General features: G+C 31.1%; 1 protein-coding gene across 2 annotated transcripts; it reads right to left on the minus strand.

Moving 5' to 3' along the window:
- Window positions 1-663: 663 nt before the first annotated feature.
- On the minus strand, window positions 664-24,747 carry LOC132716372 (hexokinase-2-like). Of its 2 annotated transcripts, none has more exons than XM_060699636.1 (10): window positions 24,583-24,747; window positions 13,507-13,669; window positions 12,893-13,032; window positions 12,081-12,296; window positions 10,601-10,706; window positions 3,681-3,760; window positions 3,047-3,159; window positions 2,203-2,361; window positions 1,350-1,626; window positions 664-827 (listed from the first exon to the last, which is right to left on the minus strand). In XM_060699636.1, exons 1-10 carry the CDS (start codon window positions 24,619-24,621, stop codon window positions 723-725), a joined length of 1,398 nt encoding a protein of 465 aa, XP_060555619.1. In that variant the 5' UTR covers window positions 24,622-24,747; the 3' UTR covers window positions 664-722. The 2 variants fall into 2 exon arrangements, with proteins under 2 accessions (XP_060555619.1, XP_060555620.1); XM_060699637.1 differs by lacking the exon at window positions 24,583-24,747 and adding an exon at window positions 15,843-16,004.
- Window positions 24,748-25,430: the final 683 nt, after the last annotated feature.

The following is a 25,430-nucleotide window of genomic DNA, read 5'->3' on the forward strand; positions in this document are numbered from 1 at the left end:
AAAAGAAAAAACAGCTACATAAATAAACTTGAAAATGACCATGACTGTGAAATCTTCATCTTCTCACAACACTTCATATTATCACACCTTTCTGTTAAAAATGCTGAATTACATCATTATACATTATGGAGATGAGCGAGTGCCGCAGACGACCTAGCTGAATATATTTTAATACGAGAAGGAAAAATAATGTTTTATTTCATGCATTAACTACATAGTTCATGTGGTTCCAAAAATAGTCTGTGTTTAATATGCATGATTTTAAGATGCTGCTGCGAACTTTCAAAAGAAACTAGAAAAAGCACACACAATTTCTTAGAATAGAAACAGAGTTTCATTGTCAAAGTTTACCAAACGCATGCAAAGGTCACCAGCTGAAAGTAGACCCCGTAATGAACGAACATGAACGACATAATTATGTGATGCCATCATCTAGTAAACAAAATTCAAATGGCGGGAAAGTAAAAGTGTGTACTATTACAATGGAATTCTTCTGTTTGAGCATGCGCAGAAAATGTAAAAGCTTTCCTTTTTTGTTTAACTCGAGTTCTTAACAATGTTTGAGGTGAAGTTATGCACTAACTTATGTCTAACTTATGTGGATCCGTTTATACGTTTTCTTATAAAGTAAGTTTGTATCACGACAGTCTATAAACGGATGAATCCCACGTGGTATTAATGCAGTTGCGACCGGAAGTGGCGCCATATTGAAGAGTATTTTTTCAAGCAGGACACTGATTTTGTTTAATGTCTCTTAATCTCATTGCTACAGCAGCAACTAAGGCAGCCCCCTTTCCACTTCCGTCATGCGACAATTGTAACTTGAACTGGAAAGAAATCAACAAAACAGTAATTTACATGAGATAAAGCAACTCGCCTTCAATTTTGTATTTTTAAAATTGGTATATCAAGTAAAATGTTGTCAAATTTGATTTATTTCTAAAAAGATACAAACAATCTACAGATGTCAAAATGCGCAGAAATATATTATTCTCCGTTAATAACGGAAAAAGGACTTTGGTAATAAAATATTCAATCTTGACATATTTTGCCGATTCATCCAAAGTTTCACCAGGATCTCGGATATTTATTCATTTCCCATATAAAGTATTTTTAGAAGACTCATCTTTACTAACCGGGAGGCCTGGGACTTTAATTAAGAATTTCTGAAGTTCTCTGTTAAGGATGATTAAATTGATGCCTTTTCATTATATAACTTTAGGGCTTTATCCGATTTCGGCATTATAAATTGTAAACAATTCATGATCATAGGCTCACATTATGAATGATTGTAAACAACATTTTAACCGAGTTTCGACTTAACAAATACTATATAAATGTAACCTTACCCGCAATCCCTTTTTCACAAGCTCTTGTATCTTTAGTGTCATTAAGTTATGAAATCTTGGATGGAATCTGTAGAGTGACCCGTCAACAGCAATCGTCATTTCCGGTTTATTCAAACGATTGATGAGCGTCGCCAAACCGGCAGACGACAAGAAAGCTGCGCGCGCAGACACCAATGTGCAAATATACTTGACAATTTTACAGTCTTCTGAAGTGTAATTTGTGACACCAATCTCATCTAGCACTTGTTTTGTGTTTCTGAAGAATTCGTCATGATCACTGAAAAATGATATTAACAAAGATGTGTAAATATCCAAAAATAGATCATACCGTTCTTATACTTGCATTATTGAGTGACTTGGAGCAGACAAACTAACATGAGAATTGGCACGTATTTTCCTGATGCAATCGAGATAAAGACAAATGGAAATTTACTAGAAGCTGTTATCATCGTCAGTTAAATACACTTAAAACATTTTTACATATAATATTGTAATATGAAAGTAGGCAAAGCCAATATATATGTAAATGAACGGGGAAGTAAGATAAAACATTTCCATTCATTTTTTAATTTACATTTTTTCGTACACTGAAAATTTTACAGATAGATATAGAAATCTATACTAAGTTTTTTTTTAAATTTCATTTCCTTTTAAATAAACACGTGTTGTCTATAGCCGGGAAAGCCAAAGGCCAGGGTTTGCAAACCCCTTGACTTGCGGCGTTGTCCGTATTAAGTCGACAAAAATAATAGAAGTTAAACACAAGTTACGATATACCAAAATTACCACCTGACCCATTATAAAGTGCATAATAACATTTTCATATTTACAAGCATCCCTTTCATAATCATACCTTTCAATTTCTGACACATATTTAGTGAAAAATCTGCCTCTGTGAAACAATTCACATTCTTGGTCGGCACTTTCAAACAACAATCCTTCCATAGAGAGCCGCTCTAATGCTAATCGGACTATCTCTCCCATGTACATACCAGATATCATCTTTTCATAACTGAAATATGGTAACATTTAAAAGATGCTTTCACAACATTTTCCACAGTCAAGTTTATGGCCTTTTTAAAGCTCCAATTGTTAGACTCCACTTGAAAGATTAAAGGCCCATTATGCCTTGAAATGCTATCATTTTTAATTTTACAAAACTTTAAATTGTTGGTTTCTTGTTTCAATTAAAAAAATAGTTATTTGCCATAAAGATGAACATTCTTTGCTTCTTTTGTTTTAGGCAATTAATATATTGGAGGTAAACATGCTATTTTGTTTACATTTTGCTATCTTAACAAAACATGCTATTTTGTTTACATTTTGCTATCTTAACAATATATTACTGCACGTTTAGCACTACATTCTTCAGCTGTTAAACAGCTAAAATGCTTTAAATCCATTATTAAAACATCATTAAACAAAATTTAATGTTTTACATTTCTAAAGATTTAATAATTATGGATTTCTGAGGCATGTGCCTTTAATGGTTATAACACTATTAAAACAAAACATATTTGAATAAACAGACCTTTGTGATTAATAGAAAAAAGTTTGTTTAGCAGATATTTTATTTTACAAAAAAAAAAATCAATTTCATCCAATTATGGCGAGCCAAGAAATCAATATAACCATGTATATTATGCAATTAAATTCTTGAAAACACGAGTATGTAAATCTAAGAAGTGACTACTCACATTTGTTTTCCTGGATTTATGGAGTATGTGTCCAGTTCACGGTCGTATTCTGTACGTATAAAATCTAAACAACCATTGTCACCAAACGCTCCCCATTCCGTGTTGATTAATACCTGTTATCATAGATATTGTACAAATGTACATTATGTTATCTAGCGGTATGTGTACATTATACCTGGCGGTAAGTGTACATTATGTTACCTAGCAGTATGTGTAACGTGTGTTACATGACGGTATGTGTAACATTATGTTACCTAGCAGTATGTGTAACGTGTGTTACATGACGGTATGTGTAACATTATGTTACCTAGCAGTATGTGTAACGTGTGTTACATGACGGTATGTGTAACATTATGTTACCTAGCAGTATGTGTAACGTGTGTTACATGACGGTATGTGTACATTATGTTACCTAGCAGTATGTGTAACGTGTGTTACATGACGGTATGTGTAACATTATGTTACCTGATTATATATGTTTACTTTGTTACCAGGCCTTTGTCACTTACAAAATCTGTTACAAAGATATCTGTACATTATCTAAATATATGTGTTAACCTTGAAATATTCTGTACTTTCAATGCCATGCAAAAAAACAAAGTACTGTAAGAATTAGTGCTGTACTGGTACAAACCTGTTCTGGGTGGTCATAATCACCTTCCCATAATCCCACGTTGTGTAGAGATTCCATGTAACATGCATTGCAACCAGTGCCTGAAAATATATGAATATATACATGTATTTAACAGTTAATATTGAAATTTTTTGATCTTAGCATCTAATACTCCAGTAAGACACAAAGATGTATTGTGTCAAAATGGTTTGCTGTGTTTATCAAAGACTCTATGCCGCATTGTTCCATTAAGTTTGAAAGCATTGATGTAGTACTTTATTTTGAAAATTCTAATAATATTCAAACTGGCATAATTTTGTAAGCAAAAGTTATGGATCTTGTGCATGTAGACAGTCTCCTGAAATTGGACGCAGTTTTTTTTTTTTGTATGAAGATATTTTTGTTTATTTTATTTAACTACATACATCTATATTCATACAATAAAATACAGTGGAAGGGAGCTAAATTATAATGTAGTCCGAGTTATGCCACTTGAATTGAAATAATTAGCTTCCCCTTATGAACGATTATACTTTTTTACTTTTTAAAGGTCCATAATGCCCCAGCTTTAAATATTATTTCTCAAAAGTTTTTTTTTAATTATATGTGTCCCGTTATAGTTTCCAAAATGGTTCTCATTGGCTAAGTACCTGAAACATCTTTGTCAATTAGTATAGATATAGTGATTTTGTATTTTGGTATGGAAGTCAAAATATTACTTTGTTTACATTTTGCTACTTTTAAGACAAATAATTTCACATTCAGCGCTGTTTTCCACAGACGATAAGTTTCAAACATTCTCTTAATTAAACCATTATATAAATATTTTAAAACTCATGTTTGCCCTTTTCCAAAGATAGAACAAAATTATTCATTTCTGAGTTAAAAATTAGTCCGGCCTTGGTATAAAGGAAAGAGACCGGTATGGCGTTGAAGTAATAATTACATGTAGACATTTATTTATTAATTCAGTACGTTTTGTCTGCAGCTGTTGTCATGCCAATCTTGTGCTCTATAATTACAAGGACAAGTTGGTGCGTTTGTCCTCTGATAAGTATCTATATATTTTGCATAATGTCACATGTTTAACGATTTATTTTCCCAAAATAAACAAACGGGAGCAGGATATGCCAGGTCACTGGAGCAACATTGATTAATGATCTACTACATTCATACAGTACGTATACTATTTGCCTTGTCCTTGGGATAAATTTTAACCTTTAAACGTTAAACCCTCGCATTTGAAATGATATTTAAGGCCGAAATATAAAGTTTTGTTTTGAATACCAAAATAATGTTAAATTCAGCAAGTGTTGCTTTTTTCATCCAATGTTTAAAGATGTTTTTTATAACGCTATATCTAGTCTTTCAGTAAGTTGTATACACAATTAGATGTGAATATCCAAAAAACAAAACTTAAAACCAATGTAAGTAAAACCCCAGAAACAAAATAAATTTTTCCATTTAACCTAATTGTGTAAATAATACTACAGTAAAGTATTGCTACTTGATATTTTATCTGGCCGTCGTTCACAGCATGTGATTTTACTGAATGACTGTAAAAACGTACCAATTTAGGCCAAGGCAAAATGCCGACTACACATTACATACATACGTTAACAAGTTTGTCCGCTTAAACATTTGCGGTTGTCATTACCGAAGTATCATACTCGCTTGATATAGAAAGATGCATTTTCCCCAAAATGTTTAACTTACATATGTGTCTCGGCTATTAAACATACATGCATGGGACTATTAGGGTATTTAGAATGACCTTTGCGCTATGTAAATCCTTCAAAGCAACAAGACCAGCCATGGTTTTTTCAGTTCCACCAGAAAACGCCAAACAATTTATAAATATTTTTTTTTCTTAAAAAAAAGGACACACAATTAAGTGTCATTTAGTATTTTGACTAGATGCCAGCATTTATTATAAACATTTATGCACGTGTCAGTTACGAAGTATTCAAAGTAGCTTAGATCTCACAGTTTAATACATGAGGAATATTTAGAATAACTATGTCATGGCTAACATTCACGCTATAAATATCTGACACTTCTTACACGATATGCATTTATTAACATTGTAACATCGCATCCTGGTTCTTTTAAAATGGTCTACTTATTTATACTCAGTTTTCATCTTGTCATTGGTCTACTTAATTATACTCAGTTTTCATCTTGTCACTAAACATTCTGAAATGCTTCCTTAAAGCAAGGTAACATTCACTTCATTTTTTAAATAAAATAAAAACAGGTTATTTAAAGCTTAAGTTTCAAGTTAACACGTTGGCTTTTATACACATTACAACAAAACTGTGTTCCTGTCTCTTGTATCAGTACCTATTGTTCCATAACGCACTTTTTTCATTATATAAGAGGCCAAGCGGTTGATAAATGAACTTAAGACGTAAACATTTTCTTCTTTATAGTTCTAGGGAAACGACTCGAGATTCAAACTACAGAAACATCGTTGTAACTACATGTACTTGGATTTCTATGAGAAACGATAAACAGGAAAATTCCACCATAAATTCTATAAAAGTTACTGTTTTATAAATATACGCTAAATTAATAAATTAACTAAGTTGATGACTGTGTTATGTCATATGTAATTTAAAGTCTTGCCAGACAGGGTTTTATGATCACGCGAAGCTATCATGACATTCTACTCTACAGTTAGGCCGACATCTAGACTGTTACATTGTAACACCTGCCTAGTTATCCATTTATATTACTTCAAATAATTATTACATTAATATTGATTTAAAAACTAGTCAATATTATACCAATTAGACTATTGTTTATTTACTATGGACCCGCCACACATTTTATTGAAAATAATCAGAGCGAATCTATTTTAATATACAACATTGTGCAAATGGATTTATATACTTTATATAAGCTTTATATACTTTATATCTGGATCCGGTATCCGAATTGTTAATGTACATGAGAAAAGCTTGAACTTTTAACAAATGAGATATCGTTTTTTAACGTTACTGTCAAACCTAATGATCTTTTATAAACTTGAACTAATAGCCAACGATTGTTTACACTTAACACTTATTAATACTTGGTTGCTGCTCGCCATTATGCGATAATGGCCCTTGAGTTCATTATGTCCTTCGGGTCTGCGGCCATTATGCACATCTTCGGGCCATTATCGCATAATGGCGAGCAGCAACCAAGTATTTACCTCTAAATACTATATCAATAAACAAAAGCTTACTTCATGATACTGAAATACTTGAACAAGTTGAATAACATTATCTTATGCCAGCCTCTGGCGATCATAATATTCTTTATTCAAAGAATTCAATATATTAAATACTGAAGCTATATAAATATGATATTCTATTTATCAGGTATCTAAAAACAGACATGTTTCCAGTAAAAAAATAATCACCTTAAAACTGACCCGCTTATAGTGTAATGCTAACATTTTTTTTACGCCTTGCTATACCGCCAATGGCGTCACGTTGAAATATATGCCCGGCCGTCCAGCAGACGCAGTCGCAAAAGCTCCATGACGGAGTCGCAAAAGCGGCATGGAAATGTGAAAATTTTAAGTATGAAAGAAGCCATCTGAATATCGTTAACACCAAATGAGCGTCTCGGTAGGGTGAATATAAAAAAAGTAACATAGATTCGGGAACAAGGAAAAACATAAGGAGAAGCAAATTATTTTCTTTCTTAAAATCTCGCGTGAAATTCAAATAAACCGCGAGATTTGATACTACAATATATGAATAACAGGTGCAGCTTACTAAAACGTATTTTATAATAGCTTTACAGAAGATGAATTGCAAGTTGCTAATATATACATTATGAACATTAGCATAACGATATATACAGCGTTATGCCAGCAAATTTAACATATTACGCAATAAAAGTAATATGCTCTAGAAAAAGAATGAACAAAAACAATATTCTTGCATCAGACGAGATGTTTAAATGATAAATAATGACAGCTCCAGAACATAAGCTTTCCAAAAACACATTCCGCTAATTCTTGCCCTTTTCTCAGGTAGGAAGAAAAAAACAACGAAGAACGCTTACAAAATCTTCCAGTCTTTCACAGCATTCACTGCTGGCTCACCTTGAGTTATCATATGTATTACAAATATTGGGATTTTTGATCTAGTTTAAGCCTACGTACTTTTAGTTTTTTTTTATTCGTTTGAGAAACTTACAAATATAACTGGCTTGCAGTTTTAGGAACATTGATCACTAAATGTCTTAAAGGAACTATACTCGTGTCCAAAAACCTTAAAACATAAAATTTGGATTTCTTACGTAGTAGTTCGCTGGGGCACTTAAAACAGAATGATATGCAAGAAATTGTTAAGAAATATACTCAGAAATAAATTAAAAATCGTATTTTTTTCTTTCCTCAGAAAAGCGTTGTCGCAACGCTTTTCAATTTGGGTCATTTTTCACAGTTAGATTAATTATTCTAGAAAAACGGAGTGGACGTATGATCTGAAAATTGACAGACAAGGTATTAGTCTTGATATACACAAAATGGATCAGTAAGCTCGATCCCGTCATGTTACAACCCCCCTCCCCCCTAAAAAACCAACAAACAAACAAATCAGTGGAGTCACTTTAAAGCGTGCAAAGAACTGCAGAATCTTTAGGAACTTCATGTTATCCTAGCAAATCATATCATTTTATGTTGAAGGAGTGGCGTCAATAGTTCCTTTCTAACGTAATATAAATGACCTCTTTGATTGTAATGTTTTTTCGGAAGAGATTTAAACCTTTTAGGGATCACTTGGGTATTGTACATAATAACAAGTGTTCTACCATTTTAGTTCTGGATACGTAATGATAATTATGTTCTGATGAAAGGATAATCCGCATGATCTAGTTTAAATCTTTAAACAGAAAAGTTAATTTTCTTTTTCAATCATCTCTTTGAATTTTAGGCGCTTTAACAATAACACAAAAGATCGAAATGTACAAATTGTCCTTAAAGGAACAACATACCAAGATTTTTTTTTCTTTCGTAAGAAAGGGCGAACATGAGTTTTTTTTAAGCCGTTTAAATAATGGCCCTTCATCACCTGCAGACAGCAGCACTGGATTATTTGTGTAAAAATATAAAATACAAAAAAACAATGTAATATTGTGACATCATTACAAAATACTAAATCACTTTTACAGCGCTGAGCAACAGAAGTAAACGATGATTAAGGCAATTGGCCAATAAGTAACTATTTGGAAACTATAAATGGACACCAAAAATAAAAAGCTTTTCAAAAGTTATAAAATAAAGCATTTAAGAACGTGTTGTGCCTTTAACAATTCGCGAGCATCAACTGATAACGACTAATGGAATTGTAAGAAGTATTATAAAATATGCATGATGTTCTAAGACATTTTCATCGGCAGCTCATTTGTCTCTGTTTTTTCCTGATAAAAACGATTAGAAATATTTGATTTCGCATGATGTATCTTCTTTCCTTGCAATGAGGTAAAAAGATACTCATACTTTGTGCTGTTTAATATCATTTGATCACGAACATGACGTCATTGATACACAATCGATAAGCCATTAGAATATTGGTCTTGTTTACCTGGAAATTGCTTTGGGGAGTTGAACAAATGTTGTTGTTTTTCATTATTATATAATATTTTTTCTTCTCATCCTTTGGGAAATGTTTATTTCGAAAGAGAGAGAAATTTCCGAAAGAAGTTTACACTTGTAAAGTTAAAATAGTTTTTGTTTTGTTTCATAAGGCTGCCCATTTTTATGAATAACCTTAGCAACCTTTGTTTACATGTAATATATTCCATATGGACCATGGCCAGGGAATAATAGATTTGTAAAGCTGACCAACGTAAATATTATACTTATGAAAAAACATGTATAGAAGGTCCGCAAGAACTTTTCATAGACCTCCTGAAGTGAAGTCAAATTGAATAATACAAAAAAAAATTTCAGCGTTCAAATCACCCAACAATTGGCCTTCTTAAACATAGAATTATCAAAATATTTCTGTAAGTCGTAAAATAGCGACTGTGCTTTTCATGCCAAAATAAATCCTCGTTTTGATGACTTTTGGTCGCTCGTAAAGTTAGTGTAAAATCATGGTGTAAAATTGGTATACGAGTATCATTTACACTGTAATCTATTAGGCAATTTGTCTTTTTAGTATCTAAAAGTATCTTAAATCTTATAAATATGTATCAAACACGTATGGCCAGATTTTCACGAACTTATAACCGATGTTTTTCTTCATCAAATCAACAGACTGCAAAATATTTATTTATACAGATTGATAATTGATACATTGTTTGCAATGTGCTTTAATTCAGGTTTGAACAATACTCAAAATATCGCCCTACTTTTAATACTCTCACATTGACATTGAGATAAGAAATGGAGCACGCGTCTTTTAAATCAAAACATCATGGTGGAGTAATGGCTAGAGTACTGTATTTAGACCAAACACCGAGCCTTTATTTACTACTTCACGTGATCAATGTTTTACAGTAGGTTAGTTTAGTGTTATTATTGGCAACTGTCACGCTAAGCCCCATTACCTTGTTGACCTTCACCTTTGTATGTCTGATGTAACATTTACTCAGACAAACACTGTTGATGTTATCACACATTTTTGAAATTATTACTATGTGGTTACTGTCTGCTTATTATCAGGTGGAAATTCGAAGGTCTACATATACATGTATACTTGATGTGTAAAGCTTCTTTCCGAAAACATGTACATACACACTATATTTACATATAACAGAAATAGAATCATATTTAACAGTAGTCTACATTCAAATACGCACCTTTTTTTCATATTTTTGGTAAAAATCATCTATTTCCTGTCTTAATATGGGATAACAGAGTTGTGATGTTTTTTGAAAATACTGCCTATTTTTTTATTTATGAAATTTATTATACAAGAACTGCTAATTCTTACCTAAAATAAGTCCTATTTCACAATGCCTGTCATTATGTGCCGCCGACATCAACGTCCCGACGGCGTCGTTTACTATAGCCACAACCTCAACTTGAACCGTTGATGTCTGAAAATAAAACAAACCGAAAATTGATCATTTAATGACTTTTACATTAAAACCTAAAGAAACAAAGAAACAAATTGTGAACCTGTATAAATTAATATGTTTATCTGTCTGAAAGATGGAAATTTACAAAATAGACACAATATACAAAATAGACACAATATGTAGCCCGTATGTGTATTTATTCTATTCAAGATAAATGAGCTTTTCCAGGTTTTTTTCTATAGCAATTCAAAAGTGGATAAAAAACGTTCCAAATTGCTTAAATTAGATTTCTCCATATAATCAACATCAGCTATAATAAATAGCTTTAGCTGATGCTTTTAATATCAGAGCACCGTGTCACTTTTCAGATGCCATACATTGTTCTTTACTGACAGAATCATGTAATATTTTGTGATGATAAAAAATGAAGAAAAATCTTTTAATTTTCGTAGAACGTTAACAAAGGTAAATGACATGTTTGCTGTCATTACAAAATGGCTGCAGAAACACTATAAACGTTTGATAATCGGAAGTTAGCAGACGATTGCACCGGAAATGAGACAAGAAGCAATCTAACATAACGACGTTGTTCAATTTCTTGAGAAGCCTTCTAAAATTCTTGTTTTGTTTAACATTTTCGAATAATAGAATCAAATGTTTATGTAGGTCAGAACAACACAATGATGGAGAGAATAGGCTGACTTATTTTTCATTTATAAGTTACTGCGTTTTCAGATTAGCTTTATTGAAATTAGGTTCACAATGACGCTACGCTGTCTTTTGGAAAGACAAAGTACAAGTAAGAAGATCAAAAGACTGAGTTAGATTGCTTTGTTGACTGTCATGTCTTTTTGAAACAACAACAAAATTCAACACCTTACAAACTGTTGACAAAGTTCTGTCTAACATACTAGCATCTGGAATGTTCGAACCAATGCTTATTCATTACAATGTAGTAAAAAAGTATTAACCATTAAGTGTGTCCTATTCTTTTTAATGTGTTTTATTTTTTTTTTCACATATCGTCACATCTTTGCCCTTGTTTGAAAAAAAAAACAGTTGACCATGACACCATTCGACCATGACACTGAACCATACGTTAATCGTGTAACTGGCATTTTACATAAGACCTTTTAACGTTAATCATACAAAACAAATGGCACTGTCTCCACTATGTACGTATCATTTAATCATTAACGTAGTGTGCCGCATGTTTTGCAACAACGTCAGGTTGGCCAAATGATATGTTTTGTTTAGATCTTTTGAAGCTGAATTTGCTAAAAATAAGTACATGTAGTATTAAACTGAACATGCAAAACAAATAACTGCCTCATTGTTATCGGCATAAAAATCAATATTTATTTCTAGAAACGAATTAGCACTAAAACTTACATTTTTTCGTTTCATGGCTTCGTGCAGAAGGAAACAAATGTCCTCGTTCACTACGCCTTCACATCGGAATCCTTTCGTCCATTTTGAAAGCCTCGCTTTCGCCAGACCTTCCTGTTTACACGGAAATGAGAATGTGAACCCTAATGGTAGTTTTTCGTTCTTTAAACTGTGATCGTGAATAAATCTGTTAATACAGTCTGCTATGTGATCGAACAACTGCAAGAGAATAAGATGTAATTATATTTTTTCCTTTGACATAAGCGCAAAAGATAAAAACGAAAAATAGGTTTTGCTTAAAGTGAAAACTACCAAAACCTCGTTTGAAAATGTTTGCCGACAATCTGCATAATTTAAATTAAAAACGTTTAAATCAACTTGTCACTTGAACTCAGTAAAATCTTGAATTTTTAATGAGAAAAAAACATGCAAAATAAACATATTTACAGTTTCCCGGTCGAAAGAACATTTGTTTGAATACTGTATTTCAATATTTGCTTAATTGAAGCGAACTGTTTGAATAAGTAAATTTTCATTAAGTATCTTTCTTAAAAGAGATTAATGGTATTCAAGTTGTATTCATGTTAATATTTGTTCGTTTATTATGTCATTTTGTAGTATCCCATTTAGAAAATATTCTAAAAGATATTCAAATTACTATACAGTTGCATGCTCCAATAAGACGTCGAAATGCTCTGATGTTTTTCTAACGACAGACATTCAGGTAAATGAACGCTTCTTAAAATATGATACTTTATCCTATATCTAGGTGAATGAACGCATAAAATGCACAATTTGCAAGAGGGTATTTTTACCTGTACACCAGTACCAAGCATAATTCTTTGTGGTATGAGGTAGGTTTGACTTTGAATATCTACATCTCGCTCGTTTATAACAACCAATAAAACACGGAAGTTCGTTCCCCCCAAGTCTAATGCCAGAAATTTTCCCTTCTCTGAAAAGAATATAAAAAACTTGAAATATATTTTTCTACCTGAACCATTTACTTTTATAATTAGAAAAGTAGCACATATGCAGGCTAAAATGCTTTTCCACATTTAATATCTGTTCATTATTATGATAAAACTGTTTCTATTGAAACTTTATAAAAAATTAAAACTATACTATTATAACATATATATTTTGAAAGCTTGTCTCACGCTTTAACAGTCAACATTTCACAGCTTTGCATGTGACTCAAACTGCCTCCTTTCTTACACCTTTAAATTTAAAATTTGAAAGGACCCTTAAGATTTTAGTCAAACTTTGAGCATTAAATGCAATACTATGGAACGCCTGGACTGTCTTATGTTAAGAATGAATGATATACATACTCTGCTTTAGTTTTGTCCACACACGGTACAGAATAATCACACACACACGGTACAGAATAATCACACACACACGGTACAGAATAATCAACAATTACCTGTCCCGTCCGGTAAAGAGCGAACAAATGTCGGGAACATTTTAATGTCGGCAAGATAGTTTGAATTGGCATGGAGTCCATTGTTCATTTCCTCGTTCAACAGGTGCATTACCCGCCGGTATGTGAGGGACGACAGTTTGAACCCCTTAACGAACGCCTCAATCTGAAAATATAAATATATTTTTGGCTATCATCATGTTGTCACCAAATGCTGCTAAATCAACCTTCAAATGATTACGGAAAATGATTGCCATGTTTGTTGACGCAGTCACCATTTCTGATTTCACGTCATCACTATTTTCACGGTAAACCTAGGTTTCGGTTTAGATTAGTTAAAGTTGACATATCTTAACACTTTTCATCCAAATTTCCGCAATACAACTTTTACAATAGTTCATAAAACTGTCCCAGTGTGTCTGAAACAATCGTTATTTTTCAATTTTCTTTAAACGTTCGAATTCTTTTGTGAAGAAAATTTTGATTACAGACGCAAAGAAATGTTAAATATTTAACTACGACAATTACATTTATTACTACGAAAAACAATATTTTTGCGGCATAAGTATCGGCCATTTTGAAAATTGTGGCCAACACTAAATTTTTGCTGCGTTCAAATAAACTTTGGATTTTGATATTTAGAATTTGTTTGTTACTCTTATGTCTATATAGGCCTCTAGTTTTTTAATAAATTGTAAAGCTGATAATCTTCATCTTTTTTAGAGGCAAATGTTAACAAATATTAGTAGACTTAATAAGTTGAACATGAAAATATATTTAGTTAATTCAATATTTTTATTTTTTATATCATTATCTAGTACAGAGAGAAAGAATAGTAATAATTGTCTTCAAAAAAATCTGGAGAAAGAGTGATCCCTCGGAAGCATCAATGACAACAAAATTACATGAAAATGACAACCAATGAAAAGTGCAACATCCCTCACGCCCCCTAGCACCGGTTTCAGCTGTAATAATTTTTCAACACTTAAAAGTGGTGAAATCAACTATCCCAAAGGACCAGAATAATATAACAACATTGAAGTGAAGTACGGGGAAACTTTTTACAGCTGCCACACGGATCTTGTCCGACCAATATATCAAATAAATATATATATATTTAATTAATAACATTTTTTTCTTAGCTGTAACGTTAATATACATATTACAACCATGATATTACAATATTAAATATCACGTTGTAATTATTTAATTTCAATGTATTTCATAATATCAGATGCCCTAAAGGAAAATCAGATATAAAGATATATATATTTATATGCATGTACATGTAAACAAACAACAAAAATATATATAACATTAAAGGGTGATATCCCGTTCAGCTATTGCCATACTATTTAAACGGAAACGTTATCATTTACTGCAGATCTATACAATTCAGGGTTATTGTGTTTAAAAGCAACTTTTCCTTCCGATCTATTTATAGCAAACTTGTAATTTCAACTTGTATCGTTTTGTCTTCCAACACCAGCAGATCTTACGTTTTCACTTCTATTGCAGAAGTAGTTATGTGTCTAACTTTCATCCTTAGTGAAACTGACCCAATCAATCAGAAATTTCACCAACAGATGATATAAACTGTGTTACCAATAAATCAATTATCTAAAAGGCTGATAAAAATAGCAATCAGTGCTGTGTGAATTAAAATGTTTTAATGTCATTTTTAAACCACTGTTGTCGCTTTTTAATAAATTAAACAGCGATAAAAGCGAATGGTTTGTAAATTTGCAGATATTCATCGATTTCATCAGTTACACAAACTATTTTCGTATTTTTCTGATTTTATACTTAATAAAAGTTATTTGTGGTTACGACATTTAAAAAAATTGATAATTTTAAAGGGAGAAAATGATAATCACTTGCTTGGTATGAATCTATCCAAAAACATGAATTACCTGATCAGAAAAAACAGCATGTACATAATTTATTCTAGGGTCAATTAATACAAATTTATAAGAACGAGGTACTAGCTGAAATTGCATCACAAATATACCAAATTAAAGACAATGCCAGAGGATATTGGTGAACAGTAAAGCACATAAAATTTAAAACAAAGTAATAACTTCTATTAAGCATAAAAGTTTTATTTCAAACAGAGATGAATACATAGTGTTTTAAACTAATGTCTATACACCCTCATAACCACACCAAAATCTAAAGACAGATTGTTATTGCGTGGCCAAAGCATTGCTGCAGAATTGCTATGTTTTGTTTTGGCCTCTTGTGGAAATAACGTAAATGCTCTATTTCTAGCTTGTCTACCGGCGCTTAGCATATATTTACTTTCACTGCATGCAGTAAGAATTTGTTTTAGAATTTACCTTATCAATTTTATATGTCGTATCCATTTTAATTTAAGTCCAGCGACGTTAAGGCTGCAGACACTGTCACCCGAACAAACCGGTTGATAGCTTTCACACAAAAGAAAGTACAGGTTGTATTTATATCGTTATATACATATACTGGCTGACAGCCGGATAAATAGTAAATTCGCCGGTAGACAAACAGCGTCGAGAGCTTTACAACTGAACTTTTTTGTTTGACTAACTGGGTCAAGTTCAGGGTATATGTAGAAGCGGCCTTGACCGAGCGTCCTAGTGTGTTATAAAACAGATATCAGTTGCAGACGATGAAAACTAAAGTTTTGCAAGGTTTATTTTTTACTAGACATAAAACAGTAATATATTGCACTTTAAAAACTTATTTGTTTGCATATACGTTCTTTCAACAACAAATGCATACATTTTTTTTGTGTAAAGCTTCATTAATGAATGTTTTTGAAAAACTTTCCAGAAGAAAATTCATAACAATTTTCTATATACAAATCTTGAAAAAGGATGACCCCTCGGAAGTAATATAATAACAATATCATATGAAAATTGAAAACTTGAATTGGTTGACTCAGCTGTTAGTGATAACTTAAAAGTGCAACATCCCTCCTGCCTCCCTAGCACCGGCTAAATCTGTATTCAAGCTTGAACTCTAACGTGCAAGAATCACTGATCCCGAAGGTCCAGAAAAATATAACAACACTGAATAGAAGTACTAGGCAATTTTCTACGGCTGCCACACGGCACTAGACATCTGATATTGTGAAAAAAGGAAAAGGATCCCTCCGGAGCAAATAACTTATAGTAACATATCTTAATATGAAGAATAAGCAACTTTATTCAAAAGACAAACACTATTTTACTATGATAGAATTATAACTGAAAAGACTTATCATGATATGATAAATACTTTGATATGATAATATATTATAATTGTACAATATCAAAATATTGACGAAATATTTTAGAATAAAATAGTATGTAGATTGAAAATGACAAGATGTGATGGAATAAAATAATGTCAATAATTGTCATAATGTCATAATGATAAGAAAGAAAATATGAAAGAACGAAAGAGCGATATAGTATGGTAGAATACAATGATAATATGATGTAAAATGGTATGATAATGATATGATATAATATAACGTAATATAATGTAATATGATAATATATAATACATGTAGAATGAAATGAAATAGGGAAGAGCAAATTAATGATGCTAATGGCGGTATGATATGATAAAATGTGTGAAAAAAAAGATTAAGTGGAATATTTATTTCACGATCCGAACAGAAAAGCATAGGATAGGATAAAATAGAATAGAACATAAGAATAAAATAGAATACAATGCAATAGAATTGAAAAGTATTTAGTAATAAAGAATAAATCAAAGAACAGAATGGAGTAGAATATAAAATAAAATATAGAATAAACAGGTTATTTTGGTTTATTGTATGTGTACGATATTATATCAAAGATATTGCCGGAGCTAAACATGTTTTGGAAGTTGCAAGTAGTTCAAGTAAAAGATGACTGTATAGATAGAAATTGTACTATTCCTGATCAGCTGTATAAAGCTAATACATATATATACATTTAGTTACATACGATATAAGCTTTTCCTAGAATTTGCTTTTTGTGGTTGCTTAAAAACTAGCAGAATGAAATTTTATCAATTGCAGTTTTATTGTAGCGTACTAGTTATAAAAGTAACAGCTAGAGGACTAATTTCTTGCAGCGTATGAATATAACGTAGTACCGTTGGATGTAAAATCATGAAGTACAATCATGAAGTACAACGACGGTGAAGACATAACGGAATGGCGGCCTATATTTACAAATGTAGGTTATTGAATTTTATGCTAATGACCTGCATCTTTCTTTCTTTTTCCTCTTTTTTGTAACAACCCACAAAATGTCGTTATATCCCATAGTCAATATAATAGAGACATTTTAAAGGCCAATATATAACTCATTTTGAAGCGTTTCCAATAAATGGATTTTCTTGTTAATTACTTTTACAGCTGCAAAAGCTTTGCATTGTCCTAACGGGAAAACCAATTTGAAAATTTCAATGAATTTTAATTAAAATCGATTGCAAATATAGTATGTTGTTGAAATGAAATTAAATTGCAAATATTATGTAATTCAAAGGAATTATAATTAAGTAAAAAGTATATCTTTTTTTTGGGTTGAAAAACCATTATGATTTTAGAGAAAATGTCTTATCATGACGAAATATTTTGTATCTTAATCTTAATATCTAACTGGTATTCAAAACTAGCATGTGACAAGTTATGACTGGTACCCTTCAAAACCAGTCTGTTATGACCGGTACCCTTCAAAACCAGTCTGTGACAAGTTATAAGAATCTGCGTGTAACTCAATGTTTACAAAAAGATATTTTGATCCTTGTCAAAGCATCATGTCACTTGTTTTGCAACCTTGGCGTCTTCATATATCACGGCTATCTACATCATGTCACGGCAAATCTGCAAACGGTCTTTTACTGTTGCATGATTTGGCCCGGATTCGTGACGAAATTATGTTTCCATTCTTTTGATTGATGGTCCTTCCTTAATAAAGTTGTTAAAAGAAAACATCGTAATATATTACCGTCTTGTGCAATGCTATGTTTTTCCTCCTAGGTATTACCAGTTAAACTTTTTACAGAGTGTACCTGTCGTTACATTATCAGCCATTACTCTTGAGAACGTTCCAAACGAAAAAAAAACGTTACAAAGAATGCCATTAAAAGAATGAGCTTTCTCATTTTTTGTCGTCTGCATGACACACTACTATTCAACGCAGGAAACTACCTCGTGCTTGCATCAGATTCACAAAAAAATGAAAATTATAACTAATGTCAACAGCGATAAGATATGACTACAACTTTGTCTGTTAATAGTTATAACATTTTGTAATTACGCAATTTGAATATAACATGATTATTTATAAATATGGCATTGAATATGCCATTACAATCAATGGTATATTGATAATGGCAAACTATTTTATATAGATTCAAGATTGCACTTTACATATACTGAAACACTTTTCAATAAACATATATTTAATTATTCATAACCTAATTCTTAATATCACAAATGGTATATTTTCAGGAAAGTTCACAATCTTTTCCACTTTTGTTATTGTACAAGACACAGGAACTAAAAAGATATGACCATCGTACTGAACACATCTGCAGATGTCATCAAGTTCAATTTTTTTATCATTTCATGCTTAAATGTTGACCATTTCATGTGTTAAATGTTGAATTCTGCTTGAGCCGGTGCTGGGGGGCGTGGACGTTAGCTTGGATTTACCCCTACCGTCCGCGAATAGGTTCTATCAAACGGAGTCTGCAATGTTCTTAATTTTGTCGATTAGGGGTGTTCTTTAGAGATTCTGGTTTCTCTATCGTTTGAAAATACACTAAGAAACAATTATTGATAGCAATTTTGGTTCCAAGCTCAGCTTAGTCTTAATAAAGATAAATATTATGTATGCTTTCATGTGAACTTGTCTTGTGTTAATGATATTTCTTCAACGCAACGCAACACAAACATAAAATTGCAATTATGAAAAGAATGTAGACAATCTTAAAATGTTTATATCCAAAATTATACCAACAACAATACCAAAAAGTACAAAATGTATATCAATTTTAAAATACATTAGAGTTTGACATTCAGGACTAAAATCTGTGGCCTTGACCTTTTTGAAATTTTGCAACAAAGTATACATGTGACATTTTGTTTTCTACTAGTAGTCTTATTAATAAAATGAATATTTCGCAACGGTCTTTTGGAAAAATGATTATCTGGATGAACTCACAAATTTTTCATGGTGCTCAAAAACAAGACCATGGCAGATATTAAGAAAAACATATTATACACATCATAAAATTATACATGTATACTTCAGAATAAATATATAATTTGTCATAACAAAACAACAATTATTCCCTAGATAGGAAGAAAATTAATAAATAATTTCTTTATTATATGTATTTATATAATATAATAATAAACAATGTTTACTACATGTAATCTTTTAAAGAATCTATGCTACGAAGGCAAGATTTTATTGGTTTAATCAAGTTTTAATTAGCTGTCTTCACATCCAGTGTAAGGAAAGGTCAAGTTGAATTTGTTTACAATTGTTATCTTCATAAATATTGACATGACCCGGTCAAATCTAGAACACAAGGCTACGGAAGTTTCTGTTTATAATTTGTACTTTCAACCTTCACCCTGCTTAAATTTTGCCTTGTGGACTGCCAATGTATTCATTTTAAAACAGTTTTGTTGTTATTTAAGGGACATCAAATAATAGCAGTCAAAATGAATGGATGAGCGAGCTGGTTTAACTATACTGGAGGAAATGTATGTCAATATCCGCATAGCATGCCTAGGGAAGCAAAAAATCGGGGTTTTATATCTTAGGACAACAAAATATAAATAAAGAACGAACGCTTGCGGCAAAGACGAAAATGTTGTACATTTGATAAATTTGCATCTGTTCATGGAAGGTATTGGTTTTATGCAAGACGCCGTCCACGCCCCCTAGCACCGGCTGAAAAGCATTGAGTTGCCAATAAAAATGTTTATTTTCAATACATTACAAAATGAGATTACTCCACTGTGCATTATAGTCGAATCGAATCAAAACTTCCTTGTAAACATTCAAACCTGAGTAGAAAATGAAATATATATTATATTATGTTTCTATATTTCTCATACTCTACTATCTATTCAAACTATTTATTTGAACTTCCTTCTTTATAACTTTATACTCATCTTAGATATTATAACACATTATAGATAGTAAATAAGTTTACATATACGCTTGCTTCAAGACTGTAAATTGTTCAAGGTGTTTCAACTTTTTTTTGCTATGCTAAAAGTCTTTTTCAGTTAAGTAACTTTTACAACATTTCAGAAATGTGTATTCTAAGATAACACGTTCAAGCATATCGTATATTAATGGAAATAATGGTGAAAATTAAGTATGTGAAATGAAAATGTTGACTTTTTTCTGCGTACAAATTTAATTAAGACTTTTGAATGTTGAAAATTGAGTACCGCGCAAGCCGGTGCTAGGAGGCGTGGGCGATGTTGCCTTTTTTTCATTATCCTACATGTATAAACCGAGTCTGCAATTTTCATGTAATTTTACTGATTTTAATACTTCCAAAGGATCGCTTTATTTCCAGATGATTATAAGTATACTAGTATTTAGTAATATTAAAATGTACATTGCATGTAGGTATCACTCATCGTTTGATATGTCAATAAGATTACATGTTTTTATATATATTTGTAGGGTGTCAACGTATTTATTGACGCACTATAAAAGTATCATCGTTATTTATCCCCAAATTAAAAACAACATTACAGGGTATTACTATTTGAAAAAAAAAACTTTACAGATACTCTAAAATCTCTCATAGTACAAATATGATTAAATACCATTGTATCTGCTTGCGAATTCCAAAACCATAAGCCACTGAAGATCTCCCAAAATTATAACTTTACTACTATTTTATGGAATATTCCTTAATAAAACCCCAGTTCATGTGTCATGTTCAATGTTATGATGATAAATACTACAAAGTACGGTATTTTGTCTTTTTTACAACTAGAAGTAAAATAAGACTTAACAATGGTATTTTTGCATTTAAATAAAGCTATAACTTTACTTTCACTGTTTCCTCATATTTGTCTCGAGTTTTATAAACAAATTAATAAAGCGCATGCAATGTTTTTGCTTATACAAACAATGTTTATCGACATTGTTATTTTGTAATAGTACTATTTGTAAAAGTACAACAAAGATAAAATGTTCTGTCCAAAAGCAATTAATGTATACATCTAAATAATGGCATTTTCTAGATATGAAATGCCTTTCTATAATACCCCCTGATCAAACTGTTATAAACAACAACATGCCATGACAATATTGTTGTTGATATTTATTGTTGCTTCTCAAATTATAAGATAAGAACAGAAGAAATTTATCATACACAATAAGGAATCGCATTGCATGGTCTTGCATAATTATACATATGTCATGTCATATATATGTATTTATTTATGTTGTCTAAATGGGCTTAAAAAGCCTTATGGAAATAAAAAAAAAACTGAAACTGAAATAATACAAACTAAAAACATACTCAATGTATATAATTGTAATTGAAGATTTTTAATATCGTAAATACATTGTTGTCAAACACTTTTTGTGATTTAACCTCTTTATTTATTTCCGTGCTTTAAAGCCTTTTGGAATGAAATAAAATGTCTACTTTCTACTAAATTGTCAATTAATATTTATTGTCAGTGTTGAAAATTGAATACCGCTTTGAATATTAAATACTCTTTTAGCCGGTGCTAGGGGGCATGAAAGAAATGGCACTTTTATAATATTATAATCTCTCATGAACAGACACAATCAAACCGAGTCTGCAATTTTCATATAATATTGTTGTTTCATTGCTTCCGAATGATCACCTCTTTTCCAGATTTTTTTTTTATAAAAAGTAATTACATCATATGTATATCTTAATTATGATGATAATAACGATATATAATAATAACATTTTATAAAGTACAAATTAACTACCAAACATGTAAATTAAAGGGAAAGTTATAAATGATATTTCATATGTTTTTCCTTACGCATTATTACACTTATGCTGTATTAAATGCTTAATTAAATGGTACACAACTAAATATACATGACAATTTTAACATTATGAGTTCTTAAAACGCTTCTATATCAAATAGATATGCGAATGAAAATAACTGATACAATAACTGATCAATGAAAACAAAACGACGCTTATATGTTTGCAATGAAGATGTAATCATGTAAACAAAGCATTATCATTATTAATTTGGTTACATATGTAATCTGGATGCAAAATTAGACTGTTATTAACGACTTTTTTTATCTTGGCAGTGAAATTGTACTAAATGTAAACACAGCTTTATCATTATTGGTAATGTGCAAAATTAGACTGTTATAAACGACTTTTTATAATTGCAATTAAAATGTAAGCATGTAAACAAAACTTTATTAGGTAATCTGGATGCAAAATCAGATTGTTATAAACGACTTTTTTATGTTTGCAATGAGAATATAATCGCGTAAACACAACTTTATCATTATTTGTTACTTTTGTAATCTGGTTGCAAAATCAGACAGTTATTTTTATAAACAACTTTTTTATGTTTGACTGTTTCAAACCGACTTTATGTTTGTAATGAAAATGTAGTCGTGTAAACATTAAACTGTCATTATATGTAATATGTGTTATCTTATAATACGGATGTAATCATGTAAGGGGATACAGTATAACACATATCTCTGGTATTACTAGTATATTTATTAGTATATCATCCGTATATATAAAGAACAGCTTTACGAAATCGGGGCAAATCTTCAACTTGAAATGACACAATTTATACAATGACTGAACAAATAAACGTAATCCTCAACGGAAGAGAATTATGGTAAGAGGTCATGGACGGCTTGAATAAGAACACGCACTGTTTAATCTTGGATACCTTAAACCTCTTTCTTACCAATATTATCTTAAAGACTATTGCAAAAGATACTATCAATATTAAAGCTACTATTTATAGAAATGTCATATAGCGCAATTGTTGTATAGGACACACATCATAATAGAATTGCTTGAAAACATGAAACATAGTGATTAATCTTTTCTGTTAGACATTACAATTATTATCATTATAGCACAAGCATCGCATGTTTCTGTTTCTCTTTGAAAATTTACTTTATTTTGAATACGTCTTTAAGAAGAGTTAGCCGTATGTAATATAAATGAAACATGCTATAATGAATTATACTTAACCATAACGTTATTAGTGAATAACAATATAGATATAGTATATATGTTGTGGTTATTCAACCTCGGTCAGTTACAAACAAACTGCGCAAATAGTATTTTCAAAGTATATTGCCAAAAGTTTACAAATATTTTAGCGAATTCTTGTTATATAGCAGATTAAAGTAAGTTCAAAGACCTTTAAGACATTTTTGCTACTTTGTTATACGAAATGTTACAGCGCCATCGAAAACATTGCACACATTTTTTGTAGGTTAATGAGGTTATTTACGAAAATAAAGAGTACCAGACTCCTACTTGTTTCTATTTTTAGATGCGGTGACCTTTCTGAAGGACATATAGGAAATATGAGGGTGTGTACGGCCACACAGTCAAAATTAACCAATCAAAAAGCTCGATGCAAACTTTGATCAAAATATCGGCTAAAATATGGCCACATTTCACAAACAAACACTGAATCAATACGTAGCTCTTGCACTTTTCAAGTATGCCATTTCTATCAAAGAGCCGTTAACTCAACAATATTAAGCAGATATTTATACAACAAGTCCGCATAAAATATCTTTTACATAATACGTTAATATGGTGGAGAATGCGATATAAGCTAAACGAATACATACATTCTTAAATTGCGTTTATTACAATGTTAGGTTTCAAATAACACTCTATTTCTACATGAATAGCTGCATTATCAATAGAAGTCAACATTTAACAAGTTAAATGTAGGCCAAAAGCGATAAAAACAATGTCATAACTAGGTCACGATTGTACTTTACACGTCTAGATATATCATATATCAGCGCATACTGGTTTAAACATGAGGTTAACATACAGAAAAAGTGTTAAACAAACCTTTTCATATTTTGTGAGTTTTTCTGGAGTTGTCGGCATTCCCGGGCACTCTTAAAGCCTTCAATATTCCAAAAATATAACAACAATTGCAAAATTAATCCTTTATTATATTTATAAATCTTCCTCGGTTAAGCGTTTATCAGATAATATAGAGCTTCGGCTATGTGCCTATACCTCATGAATATGCATAAACAAGCCTCGTTTCCAATCGCTGACGTTCGTATTGCATCATCTAAGACGGTAAACAAAACAACATTTGGAAGAATTCCAAATTCTTTGGAAAGTCACCTATTTCTCTAACATTTCATTAAAGTGACTTTTTGTCCATTATTTTAACCACCGTGTTTTGTTAACAAAGCTATTTATTTCATCAGGATATAAATGTAGTATTTAAGAAACTAGATTGTGATTGTATGTTACAACTTAATTGTCGGTTTACTCGGTCAATCATTTCATGAATGCATTTTGGAAACATTAATTTGTGCACGTGCGATGTGCTTAAAATAGCAACATGTTTCCGTAAATAAATATTTAAATGGCCCATAAACACAGTTGCTGTATTCTAATTACGTAAGACATAGTTCTTCAGCGCTTAGATTGCAAGATGTCCACATTAAATGTACTGAAATTAATTATAAAGCTGATATTAATTAATCAGAGACAGTTCGTGTGATTACTAATTATGATAAACCAACTACATTGTAATATCACTTTTATGTATGTTTAATTTATGAAAAGTAAGCTAACATATTCTTTTCTAAATTAATGTTTAAACATTCAACTATTTCAAACGAATTTGTATATTTGTTACGTCATAACTCCAGTTTACCTGTTACTATGGGCTGGAT

The sequence above is a fragment of the Ruditapes philippinarum genome, unplaced genomic scaffold, assembly GCF_026571515.1.
Source record: "Ruditapes philippinarum isolate M1 unplaced genomic scaffold, ASM2657151v2 ctg1776_1_1_1_1, whole genome shotgun sequence".
In the NCBI taxonomy this organism is placed as follows: Eukaryota; Metazoa; Mollusca; class Bivalvia; order Venerida; family Veneridae; genus Ruditapes; species Ruditapes philippinarum.

Excerpts from the sequence above, each read along its gene's own strand:
- LOC132716372 (XM_060699636.1), bottom strand. The coding sequence starts at position 24,621 with ATGCCGACAACTCCAGAAAAACTCACAAAATATGAAAAG. Across the intron at positions 13,033-13,506 it reads CTCTTTACCGGACGGGACAG|AGAAGGGAAAATTTCTGGCA; the intron begins GTAATTGTTGAT and ends TATTCTTTTCAG. Across the intron at positions 2,362-3,046 it reads ATAAATCCAGGAAAACAAAT|TTATGAAAAGATGATATCTG; the intron begins GTGAGTAGTCAC and ends ACCATATTTCAG.